Below are 13,865 nucleotides of genomic sequence, written 5' to 3'. Positions count from 1 at the left end.
GCCTGGTGGGCTGCAGTCCATGGGGTCGCTAAGAGTCGGACACGATTGAGCTACTAAGCACAGCACAGCACATACATATGGTAAATTGGATAGGTGATGAATAGCTTAGGTTAGATATTTCTAGAAATAAATTGATTTCTCTGTTAAGTTTTAACCTGGATTCACCAACTTAAATTTGAAACCTCTCCATTGTATATCAAGCCATTCTCTAAGACCAGAAGTGCATGTGGTACAAAGTTCTTTTGTCTTAAAAGAGCCCCAATTTAAATGATTAGAGAGTATTAGAAATAAAGTATGTTGTCAGCCAAACAATTGTTTGTTTGACATTGTCTGCATGGTAGGGAGAGTGGTATTAATTATTACTGGGTTCACTTTATTTTAGTCAAATTGTAAATGTAAAGCATGATAAAAGTAAGTTCATTTGGGATCAAAATAAACTACTAAGTCAGAAGAGAGTTCTCCGCTTGTTTGTATGCCAGAAACTTATATATTTAATGGTATTGTGATTTCTATTGGAAAACTAATTCATTGGTTGGAAAAGAGGTTGAAATGAGACTAAGCCCACAGGATGCCACTTTTAAGAGCTAGAGGCAATATTTTCTTTCCAAACAAGAAAAAAAAAGTCTAGTCTTTTGATATGACTCATAGGAATAACTTTTTTAGAACACACAAGTTTTGGTTTTCTTCCAGTTTATAGCATTTGGAGAAATGCTGATTTGTCAGTCATGTAGATGTGCTTCAGAATGATGAGGAAGAAATTTGGTAACATTGAAGAATGCTATAGGTTTATGGCTGGCTGCTTAAAAATACTTTGACAGAGAGTTAATGTAGAAACTGCCTTCAGATTATTTGTGCTTTTATGGTATTTTTGTTTCTCCATTTTGTTAAAGTTTAAGATCCTGGGAGTGTAATAGATAGACATCAGCTTTGTTTGTTAAGGTTTACCAAAAAAGAAAGATCAGGTTTTGTTTCTATTCATCCGCAAACTTTACATGTTAAGGACAGATTGTAAATGTTAGATTTTTCAGGCTACATATGGTTTCTGTTGTGTATTCTCTTTTGTTTTTTATAACCCTTTAAAAATGTAGAAGTCATACTTAGCTCTTAGGCTATAAAAACAGGCATCAGGCCAGATTTGGCCTGTGGGCCATAATTTGCTGACTCCCTAGACTAGAGATCAAAGTGCAGACCCCAGTCTTAGAGCATGTAAATTCTGTGTGTGATGCCTAGGTTTGTTTCTTTTTAAATTGTTTTGTTTTCATGTTTATTTTGGTCATTCAAGAAAGACTGAACTGTAGCCAAATCTTACCCTGAGGAACTCTTCCCAATAATGAAGAAAAAAAGATTTGTGCACATAGAAGTATAATAATGTAAAATTTAAGAAACAGTACAGCCATAGAAAATTTAAGATAGCACGTGAAAACACAAAAATATGTTTGATATCGCTAGTCAATCGTGAGATATGAATTAAAACCAGAATGAGATGCTACTGCATACCTATTAGCATGGCTAAAATAAGAAATACTGATAATATCAAATACTGGCAAGGATGTGGAGAGATTGGGTCTCTCCTGCATTGCTGTTGGGTGTGTAAAATAATATAGCCACTCCTGAATTCAGTCTGGCATTTTGTTAAAAAAAAATACTAAATGTGAAACTACCATATGATCCATATGACATTCCTGGGCATTTACTTTAGAGAAATGAAGCTTAGTGTTTCACATAAAAACCTGTACACAAATATTCATAGCTTTATTTGCAATAGCCCCAAACTGGAAAGGACTAAAATATACTTCTACCAGTAAATTGTCACACCATACAACGGAGTACTGTTCAATAATGAAAAAGAACAATCTATTAATACAACTTTGCTAGAACCTAAAGGCATTATGCTGAGTGAAAATAGCCAGACTAAAATTGAATTTCTAGAAATGAAAGCTACATTATCTGAGATGAGAAATACAGTTGGTGGAATTAGACACAGAATAATATTTCTTGGGCAAAACTGATTAATTGTATATTTGCTCAAAGCCTAGTCTACTGTTGACTTTGTCATTATCCCTGATAATTGAGAGAAAATACAATGATGGGCAGCATTAAAACTAGCTCAAAAATACTTTCTGGTAGAAATTTGTTAAGATGTCCTGGGTTGCACTTTGGTCAAGGGAAGACTGTATGTAAACAGTTTAAGAATGTTGACAACATTAAAATATTCACTATGTGCTTGTGTTTTGTATTAGAGCTTTTGTTTGTGAAATACATAAAATAATAAGATTTCAAAGTAATTATTTTCATGCTTTTTCTTAAGTGTATAATTTATTTTCTTAGCCAGCTGGTAAGCTTTTTGAGGATATTAGCATGTCTATACATTGTTTACGGAGAAGGCAATGGCACCCCACTCTAGTACTCTTGCCTGGAAAAATCCCATGACGGAGGAGCTTGGTAGGCTGAGTCCATGCTAAAGGTCGGACACGACTGAGTGCGCTTTCACTTTTCACTTTCATGCATTGGAGAAGAAAATGGCAACCCACTCCAGTGTTCTTGCCTGGAGAATCCCAGGGACAGGGGAGCCTGGTGGGCTGCCGTCTATGGGGTCACACAGAGTCGCACACGACTGAAGTGACTTAGCAGCAGCAGCATACATTGTTTAAACCTCCCTAAGATACTTAGCATTGTGCTTCCCACTTTGTGTGGTCATTAGTGTTTATAATGTAAAAGAGGGAATCCTCCAACTGTGATGCAATGAAATTTAATTGGTTCCTAATAAGACAGCATCAGAATTATCCCTCTGAACCCAAGGTAAATAAAGTCAGTTACAGGGCTTGGAGTGGGGAGTGCTGGGGTGGGTGGCAGGAAGAAGCTCACCTTAGCCAAGATGCTTAAGCCTGTTTTTAAACAAGAGACAGAAATTTTGCCAGTTACTCCTTACAGCCCTATCTTTGTCCATGGCTAATGCTGATTAGATCAGGTTCATTTTGGGTTAAATAATGTGTTCAGTTCAGTTCAGTTGCTCAGTCGTGTCTGACTGTGACCCCGTGAATTGCAGCACTCCAGGTCTCCCTGTCCATCACCAACTCCCGGAGTTCACCCAGACTCACGTCCATCGAGTCGGTGTTGCCATCCAGCCATCTCATCCTCTGTCATCCCCTTCTCCTGCTGCCCCCAATCCCTCCCAGCATCAGAGTCTTTTCCAATGAGTCAACTCTTCACATGAAGTGGCCAAAGTACTAGAGTTTTCAGCTTTAGCATCAGTCCTTCCAAAGAACACCCAGGACTGATCTCCTTTAGAATGGACTGGTTGGATCTCCTTGCAGACCAAGGGACTCTCAAGAGTTATCTCCAACACCACAGTTCAAAAGCATCAATTCTTTGGTGCTCAGCTTTCTTCACAGTCCAACTCTCACATCCATACATGAGCACTGGAAAAACCATAGCCTTGACTAGATGGACCTTTGTTGGCAAAGTAATGTCTCTGCTTTTCAATATGCTGTCTAGGTTGGTCATAACTTTCCTTCCAAGGAGTAAGCTTCTTTTAATTTCATGTCTGCAATCACCATGTATAACACCTCTCAATTAGGTATTTGGAAATCAATCATATAAATGTCCAACTTGAATATTTATATACTTGGGTAAATTTGAACATGGCAGATTTTGAGAGCAAATGCATAAGTTTAAAAACATCCTGAGAATAAACTTTTTTCCCAATTAATGGAAGCCAAGCCACATGGGGATAGAATAGTCATTTCCCATTAATTGGTCAAAAAATATTACCTGATTTTCATTGGCAAAGGGAATTAAAAAAGGAACAAGGTTTCTGCAACTCCAAGTTCCAATCCATGTTACAAGATTTGTGTAGGAAGGAATTTATAAACTTTACAAATTAGAGTCTCCACAGATTCAACCCAAAGTTCAGAGCTTTTAGTAAATTACTTATTGGCAAGAGAAAGCTCTTTTCCAGCAAGCTAAATGGAACTTTATAAACTGTCTTGCTTGTGAGTATTTTTCATAAGCTATAATCACTTGTGTGTTCAGTTTGTTAGTAGTAATAGCACTGTGCATGGTCTCTATTGCTGCAGAAGGAAATAGGTAGATTTGGCTTCTCTTTCCATAAGCAAGCAACTCATGATTGGGGAGGTAAAAGGTCTTACTTTTTAAAAGATTTTACCTCCCCAGTCATGAGTTGCTTGCTTATGGAAGGGAGAAGGGGATGACAGACAATGAGACGGTTTGATGGCATCACTGACTCAATGGCCATGAGTTTGAGCAAACTCTGGGAGATGGTGAAGAACAGGGAAAACGGGCTTGCTGCAGTCCATGGGGTCACAAAGAGTCAGACATGACTGAGCGACTGAACAACAAAAGATCTTAAGTATTTGGGAAACCCTTACTATTTTTGACACTTTACTATTGTTGCTAAAATATGTAAAAAAATAATAGTTCTAATTATTCCTGGTTGTTTTAACAATTGGTATTCAGAATTACCAAAGAATTGATGCTTTTGTACTGTGGTGTTGGAGAAGACTCTTGAAAGTCCCTTGGACTGCAAGGAGATAAATCAGTCAATCCTAAAGGAAATCAGTCCTGAATATTCATTGGAAGGACTGATGTTGAAGCTGAAGTTTTAATACTTTGGCCACCTGATGTGAAGAACTGACTCACTGGGAAATACCCTGATGCTGGGCAAGATTGAAGGCAGGAGGAGAAGGGGATGACAGAGGTTGAGATGGTTGGATAGCATCACCAACTCAAGGACATGAGTTTGAGCAACCTCCGGGAGATGGTGATGGATAGGGAAGCCTGGCATGCTGCAGTCCATGGGGTTACAAAGAGTCGGACATGACTGAGCAACTGAACTGAACTGATTCAGAATTACCAGTTCTTTCCTCAATGTTTGTTTTAATTACTAGAAAAAGAAATTTATACTATAGAAAAACTGTTGGTTATAGATACCTTGAAATCATGATCTATTAAATGTAGTACAGGCACAAAAAGATGAAGAGATTAAAGTTGACAAAATTGTGAATCCCTTAATAATGAAGGTTAGAGGAAAAAGAGAAGCCTCTAACACAAAGATTCACCAGTTCAATGAGAAAGATTTTAAGCAGTTTGATGAGAAATTGGGATATGATGATACTGGAAATACAGCAAAAGAAATGGAAGGAAAAATCTCCAGAGGAAGTCATTGAATACTCAACTGTCTTTTGTGAAAGATGCAGTAAAGAAACAGACAAGATTATGGCTCAGATCAAAGGGGAGAGGCAAGAATTCAGAGGGTTTGTATCAAAGAAAGATACAAAGTCTTGACACAAAGACTGGATGGTACAAAGTACCTTTTCAGCAGGTGGGAACATCATATATACTAAGGAAGGAGAAAACTGTAGTAGAGAAGAGAGTTTGTTTCCTTGATTTGTGTGCTTGGATTCAACACGGAAAATGTATATGAATTCAGACAGTGTATTCACAATATTCCTCAGTTCAGATTTGACTGGTTTCTTAAGTCCAGAATTGCAGTGGAACGCCAGAGGTATAACACCTTAACTACCTTGATTGAAAGAAAAAAGACAACTAGAAGACTAGAGACGGAGAAGACAATGGCACTCCACTCCAGTACTCTTGCCTAGAAAATCCCATGGACAGAGAAGCCTGGTGGGCTGCAGTCCATGGGGTCACTAAAGAGTCAGACACAACTGAGCGACTTCACTTTCACTTTTCACTTTCATGCATTGGAGAAGGAGATGGCAACCCACTCCAGTGTTCTTGCCTGGAGAATCCCAGGGACGGGGGAACCTGGTGGGCTGCCGTCTATGGGGTCGCACAGAGTAGGACACGACTGAAGCGACTTAGCAGCAGCAGCAGCAGCAGCAGCAGCAGCAGCAGCAGCAGACTAGAGATGGCAAAAAAAAAAAAAACAGGTGAGCACAATGATTGCCATAGCCCATTAGCTTGAGAGTTTCCAGGCTGTAGGGCAGGGAGAGGGGTAACACAGGCAGAGCCCAACAGATTCACCACATGGAAGAGATAAGGGCTGCTAAAGTTAACAAGAGAAAGTTCCAGAGTGAGCCGGGTTAAACAGGGTGCCCATGACTATTTAGCAAAGTATGGATCAGCATGTGTGTAAGGAAACCACCTGAAACATGCTACAATGTGAACAAACCTCAAAATAATTATGCTGAAAGAACCTAGATATTTTTTAAAAGACTACATAGGGTACATATTGCATGATTCTATTTTTTACAATCTTAGAAAATGCAACTAATTCATAGTGACACAAAATAGATTAGTAATTGTTGAGAGATTAGAAGAGGTGCAGATAGGACAGGCATAGCAGGGCAGGAGAGAAATATTACAAAGGGACACAAGGAAACTTTTGGGAGTGGTGGATATGTTCATTTTTTTTTTCGAAGGATAATTACTTTACAGAATTTTGTTGTTTTCTGTCAAACCTCTTGAGGATGGTTCTTCAGACTTTTCATATGTAAAAGCTTATTACATACTTTAAATATATGCATTATTTAGTCAGTTATACTTAAATAAAGCTCTTTTTAAAACCTGCATACAAAAATGAATAAATAAAAAACAGAGTAGTTTCTCTTTCCATGTTGTTTTGAGGAAAAAAAGGAGAGAACAAGCCCAGGTAACTAACCTCTTTGCAACTCTTCCAGTTCAGGCTATCTTTACCAAGATTTTTGCTTTTTGAAATGTTTTTTAGTTTTAGAGATATATTGTTAGGATATATGTAGTCAGTATTGCTCTTGTCAATCAGGATATAACTTTATGCAATTTTGTGTTTCAGGATTCCTGAATCAAACAAGCAAACATGAAAATGGATTAAGGCTGATGCCCCAAAAGGAACTGTACGTTTTAGAAGCCAAAGCTGGTTTCAGTCCCTGAAGCTGCAAGACTGAATGACTTGAATTATATTCCTAATTTTTAACAACGACTAGTAGATCTATGACTACAAAAAAGCAAATACCTGTGTTCATACAAATGTTTAAAACAACAAACTGGAATGTCTTGAGAAATCTTTTCAAAATTTGTACTTTGCTGTTAGTTTTCTTTCAGAACAAATTACCACAAACTTACTGACTTTAAAAAATACCTGTTTGTCCTGGGATCTCCTGGATGCTGACACTACCTAGCACTAGCCCCAAGGCCTCTACAGTCAACCACCTCATTACCTGGTTCCATCAACCAATGGCCAGCAGCTTCTGCACAAGGAAGCACCTGGCAACCAAACAGATCAGGGGCCAACCAAGCTTACCAGACCACCTACACAGTCAGTCTGCCAAAACAGACCCATGCCCTTATAGGGGGAACTCCTAAGGCGTATAGCTTTTGATGAGAGTGCACTGCTGGAACACAGAAGATCACTTCTTCATGATTGGAAAACATAACCAACATGTCAGATACATAAAAAACAAAAACAGCTAGTTAGGCAAAATGAGGCAACAGAGGACCATGTTCCAAACAAAGGATTGAGATAAAAACCCCAGAAGAAGAACTAAGTGAAGTAGGAGATATGAAATCTAACCAAGAAAGAGTTTAAGATGTCATCATAAAAATGGCCAAAGAACTTAGGGAAAGAATGGCTGCACAGACTAAGTTAGAAGTTTTTAACAAAGAAAAAAAGAACAACCAAGCATAGATGAAAAAATATAATAACTGAAATGAAAAATACACTAAAATCAATCAGTAGTAGACTAAATAATACAGAGGAATGGATCTGAAGCTGGAAAACAGTAGTGGAAATCAGTTATGCTGAAGAGAAAACAATGAATAGAAATGAGGACATTTTAAGAGACTTCTGAGACGTCAAGCTCATTTTTATTTGCATTTTAGGATCCCCACAGAATAGAGAGAAAGAGGCTAAGAACATAATTGAAGACATAATAGCTGAAAACTTTCCTGTCTTGAAAAAAAAACAAACAAAACCCAAAATTAGTCAAAGGAAGAAATCATAAAAATCAGAGCAGAAATGAATGAAATAGACTCTTAAAAATACAATAGAAAAGATCAGTGAAGCTAAGAGCTTGTTCTTTGAAAAGATAATCTGAATTGATAAACCATTAGCCAGATTCATCAAGAAAAAAAAGATCCAAATCAATAAAGTCAGAAATGAAAAAGGAGAATTTACAACTGATTCTACTGGAATACAAAGGACCATAAGAGACTACTGCAAACAACTATATGTCAACAAAGTGGACAACATTGAAGAAATAGGCAAATCCTAAAAATGTATGCTAAAAGGAATCAATAGTAGACTCCCAAGACTGACTCAGAAAATATGAACAGATCAATTATAAGTAATGAAATTGAATTAGTGACAAAAAATTCCCAGCAAACAAAAAGTCGATGACCAGATGGCTTCACAGATGAATCCTACCAAACATTTAGAGACTAGTTAGCATTTACACTTCTTAAACTATTCCAAAAAATTGCAGAGGAAAGAACACTGCAGAACTCATTCTACATGGCCAGAAATCACCATAAGATCAAAACTAACAAAGATAATTATACACATATACAAATTATAGGCCATTATAACTGATGAATATTGATGTGAAAACACTCAACAAAATATTGTCAAATCAAATCCAACTGTCGGGAGCCGGCGAGAGACATTCCACTCGTGACAAAGGTCATGAGGAAGGACGCTCGGCATACACAAAGGCGGAATCGAGCCTCGGGAGTCCCCCCGGATATTCTCAAGCATCTTCCCCCAAAAACCAGAGTCTGCCTACTTTATTGCTTTGTGCTCTCACCTCTGATTTACTGGGGGCTGTCCCCCACCACCATCTCACTCTCTCTGTCAAAGAGTTAACTTACAGCTCCAATTAATAAAGTTCCTGGGCAATTAGGAGTGTTTAAATCCAAACCCCTCAGATGGCTCTCTAACTCGCCTGACAAGTTTGCCCGGACTCCTACAGCTATGCATACGATTGTTTACAGTCTCCCAGCCTCGAGAGGCATGGGAAGCTTAAGATATTCAAATAGCTTAGAGCCTCTCAGAGAGTTAGAAACTGTCAGAATAAAACTAGTAAAAGATTTCATTGATGAGCCAATGCTTGTTGTCAAGTTTTCACATCCCTGAATTGTATCCTTGAATGTGTATTAATTAATATAGTTGGTATGTAGAAAAAATAAGTAGTGGCCTTGGTGTTAGTAACTTTAGACCCTTAAGGTAATAAATTCTTTCCTTTGTTGTAAACCCGTTACACATTCGCCCTATAGGAATGCAATTTTATCTTCGGAAGATGGCGCCAAACCTTAAAATAATTACTCTTAGAGAAAATAAGTCTTTGTTGATAAGTCCTTGTCAAGAGCCATAAAATGTTAATAGGCCTTCTGGCCAGAAGATGATGTAAATCACCTAAACCATTTGTATACGATAAATTTGCAGGAAAGAAACCCTGGTTTTCTGACTTTGCATCCCCTATTATCCTCTATGTGTAACTTGGGTATAAAAGCCCCTGTTGAAAATAAAGCTACGGGCCTTGCTCACCAGAGCTTGGTCTCCCCATGTCATTCTTCCCTTTAACTTCCAGCTGAGTCTCCATCTGGAGCGCGGAACCCACCATGCTTACTAATTATGCCTGGGCTTCTAAGATCCGACTGGGGAGGCCTCAGTGTCTCCTCTCCTTCGGGAGAATGGAAGGACGCCTATGCCTACGTAAGTGGTGCAAACTTCTTGTCTTGAAGTTTTATTGGTCTCCCGTGATAAAACCAAGTTGCTCAGCCTCTTTTCTCCACTGAATTTTCCTACTGAGCTATCCTCATTCTGTTACTCTTTATATCTTTGATAAATATGTAAATAGTCGCCGACTCCGTCTCCCCTTCGAATACCCTGGATCAGCCGGGGCTGGTCCTCGGCATCCAACAATATATCAAAAGGATCATACATGGTGATCAAGTGGGATTTATCTCAGGGATGCAAGAATTTCTCAGTATATACAAATCAATGTGATACACCATATTAACACACTGAATAATAAAAACCACATGCTCATCTCCATAGATGGAGGAAAAGGTTTTGACAAAGTTCAGCATGCATTTATGTTTAAAAATGCTCTAGAAAATGGGCCTAGAGGGAACATACCTCAGCATAATAAAGACCATATATGACAAATCAGTGCAAACATCATACTTAGTGGTTAAAAGCTGAAAGCATTTACTCTAAGATCAGGAACAAGACAAGGATGCCCACTCTTGCCAGTTCTATTCAACATAGTTTTGGAATTTCTTGCCACGTAGTAGTCAAAAAAAAAAAGGAATAAATGGAATCCAGATTGAAAGGAAGAAGTGAAACAGTCACTGTTTGCAGATGATATACTGTACACAGAAAATCCTAAAGATGACACTGACAAAACTACTAGAGCTTTATCACTAAATTTGTAAAGTTGCAGGATACAAAATTAATACAGAGAAAGCTGGTATTTGCACACTAACAATGAACTATCAGAGAAATTAAGGAAATAATCCCATTTACCATCTCATCAAATATAATAAAATACTTAAGAATAAACTTACCTAAAGAGGTAAAAGGTTTGCATTTGGAAAACTATAAGACACTGATGAAAGAAATTGAAGGTGATTCAAACAGGTGGAAAAAGATATGCCATGTTCATTGACTGGAAAAAATTAATTTTATAAAATGACCATACTAACCAGGCAGGCTACAGATTCAATGCAATCTCTATCAAAATACCAAGGGCATTTTTTCACATAATTAAGTATTTCTAAAATTTGTATGGAAACACAGAAGACCCTAAATAACTAAATGATCTTCAGAAAGAAGGAAGCTGGAAGAATCACATGCTCTGACTTCAGACTGTACTAAAAAGCTAGAGTAATCAAAACAGCTTGGAATTGGCACAAAAACAAGGGTGTAGATCAGTGGAACAGAACAGAGAGCCAAGAAATAAACCCATGCACTTACGGTCAATTAATCTGTGACAAAGTAGGCAAGAATATATAATAGGAAAAAAACAAACAATCTTTTCAATAAGTGGTCCTGGGAAAACTGGTCAGATACATGTAAAAGAATAAAATTAGAATGTTCTCTTAACACCATCAGTTCAGTTCAGTGCAGTCATTCCTTTTAGTAAATTACTTATTGGCAAGAGAAAGCTCTTTTCCAGCAAACTAAATGGAACTTTATAAACTGTCTTGCTTGTGAGTATTTTTCATAAGCTATAATCACTTGTGTGTTCAGTTTGTTAGTAGTAATAGCACTGTGCATGGTCTCTATTGCTGCAGAAGGAAATAGGTAGATTTGCTTCTCTTTTCCATAAGCAAAGCAACTCATGATTGGGAGGTAAAGGTCTTACTTTTTAAAGATTTTACCTCCCCAGTCATGAGTTGTTTGCTTATGAAAGGGAGAAGGGGATGACAGACAATGAGAGCGGTTTGATGGCATCACTGACTCAATGGCCATGAGTTTGAGCAAACTCTGGGAGATGGTGAAGAACAGGGAAAACGGGCTTGCTGCAGTCCATGGGGTCACAAAGAGTCAGACATGACTGAGCGACTGAACAACAAAAGATCTTAAGTATTTGGGAAACCCTTACTATTTTTGACACTTTACTATTGTTGCTAAAATATGTAAAAAAATAATAGTTCTAATTATTCCTGGTTGTTTTAACAATTGGTATTCAGAATTACCAAAGAATTGATGCTTTTGTACTGTGGTGTTGGAGAAGACTCTTGAAAGTCCCTTGGACTGCAAGGAGATAAATCAGTCAATCCTAAAGGAAATCAGTCCTGAATATTCATTGGAAGGACTGATGTTGAAGCTGAAGTTTTAATACTTTGGCCACCTGATGTGAAGAACTGACTCACTGGGAAATACCCTGATGCTGGGCAAGATTGAAGGCAGGAGGAGAAGGGGATGACAGAGGTTGAGATGGTTGGATAGCATCACCAACTCAAGGACATGAGTTTGAGCAACCTCCGGGAGATGGTGATGGATAGGGAAGCCTGGCATGCTGCAGTCCATGGGGTTACAAAGAGTCGGACATGACTGAGCAACTGAACTGAACTGATTCAGAATTACCAGTTCTTTCCTCAATGTTTGTTTTAATTACTAGAAAAAGAAATTTATACTATAGAAAAACTGTTGGTTATAGATACCTTGAAATCATGATCTATTAAATGTAGTACAGGCACAAAAGATGAAGAGATTAAAGTTGACAAAATTGTGAATCCCTTAATAATGAAGGTTAGAGGAAAAAGAGAAGCCTCTAACACAAAGATTCACCAGTTCAATGAGAAAGATTTTAAGCAGTTTGATGAGAAATTGGGATATGATGATACTGGAAATACAGCAAAAGAAATGGAAGGAAAAATCTCAGAGGAAGTCATTGAATACTCAACTGTCTTTTTGTGAAAGATGCAGTAAAGAAACAGACAAGATTATGGCTCAGATCAAAGGGGAGAGGCAAGAATTCAGAGGGTTTGTATCAAAGAAAGATACAAAGTCTTGACACAAAGACTGGATGGTACAAAGTACCTTTTCAGCAGGTGGGAACATCATATATACTAAGGAAGGAGAAAACTGTAGTAGAGAAGAGAGTTTGTTTCCTTGATTTGTGTGCTTGGATTCAACACGGAAAATGTATATGAATTCAGACAGTGTATTCACAATATTCCTCAGTTCAGATTTGACTGGTTTCTTAAGTCCAGAATTGCAGTGGGCAGAGGTATAACACCTTAACTACCTTGATTGAAAGAAAAAAGACAACTAGAAGACTAGAGACGGAGAAGACAATGGCACTCCACTCCAGTACTCTTGCCTAGAAAATCCCATGGACAGAGAAGCCTGGTGGGCTGCAGTCCATGGGGTCACTAAAGAGTCAGACACAACTGAGCGACTTCACTTTCACTTTTCACTTTCATGCATTGGAGAAGGAGATGGCAACCCACTCCAGTGTTCTTGCCTGGAGAATCCCAGGGACGGGGGAACCTGGTGGGCTGCCGTCTATGGGGTCGCACAGAGTAGGACACGACTGAAGCGACTTAGCAGCAGCAGCAGCAGCAGCAGCAGCAGCAGCAGCAGCAGACTAGAGATGGCAAAAAAAAAAAAAACAGGTGAGCACAATGATTGCCATAGCCCATTAGCTTGAGAGTTTCCAGGCTGTAGGGCAGGGAGAGGGGTAACACAGGCAGAGCCCAACAGATTCACCACATGGAAGAGATAAGGGCTGCTAAAGTTAACAAGAGAAAGTTCCAGAGTGAGCCGGGTTAAACAGGGTGCCCATGACTATTTAGCAAAGTATGGATCAGCATGTGTGTAAGGAAACCACCTGAAACATGCTACAATGTGAACAAACCTCAAAATAATTATGCTGAAAGAACCTAGATATTTTTTAAAAGACTACATAGGGTACATATTGCATGATTCTATTTTTTACAATCTTAGAAAATGCAACTAATTCATAGTGACACAAAATAGATTAGTAATTGTTGAGAGATTAGAAGAGGTGCAGATAGGACAGGCATAGCAGGGCAGGAGAGAAATATTACAAAGGGACACAAGGAAACTTTTGGGAGTGGTGGATATGTTCATTTTTTTTTTCGAAGGATAATTACTTTACAGAATTTTGTTGTTTTCTGTCAAACCTCTTGAGGATGGTTCTTCAGACTTTTCATATGTAAAAGCTTATTACATACTTTAAATATATGCATTATTTAGTCAGTTATACTTAAATAAAGCTCTTTTTAAAACCTGCATACAAAAATGAATAAATAAAAAACAGAGTAGTTTCTCTTTCCATGTTGTTTTGAGGAAAAAAAGGAGAGAACAAGCCCAGGTAACTAACCTCTTTGCAACTCTTCCAGTTCAGGCTATCTTTACCAAGATTTTTGCT

At 38.1% G+C, this 13,865-nt stretch overlaps 1 protein-coding gene across 2 annotated transcripts in view; it reads left to right on the top strand.

Moving 5' to 3' along the window:
• The window catches only part of FAM185A (family with sequence similarity 185 member A), an 83,775-nt gene that overhangs the window by 67,946 nt on the left and 1,964 nt on the right, over nucleotides 1-13,865 (top strand). The window contains exon 8 of one of the 2 annotated variants that reach the window (XM_005895265.3): nucleotides 6,794-7,915. The exons of the other annotated variant lie outside the window; for it this stretch is intronic. Coding sequence (XP_005895327.2) covers nucleotides 6,794-6,891 — 98 coding nt within the window. The 3' untranslated portion in view covers nucleotides 6,892-7,915. Of the gene's footprint in view, nucleotides 1-6,793; nucleotides 7,916-13,865 lie in introns of those variants that run through there. 2 annotated transcript variants of the gene reach the window in all.

Source organism: Bos mutus, chromosome 4 (assembly GCF_027580195.1).
Source record: "Bos mutus isolate GX-2022 chromosome 4, NWIPB_WYAK_1.1, whole genome shotgun sequence".
In the NCBI taxonomy this organism is placed as follows: domain Eukaryota; kingdom Metazoa; phylum Chordata; class Mammalia; order Artiodactyla; family Bovidae; genus Bos; species Bos mutus.
This window is presented reverse-complemented; position numbering and strand designations above follow the sequence as displayed.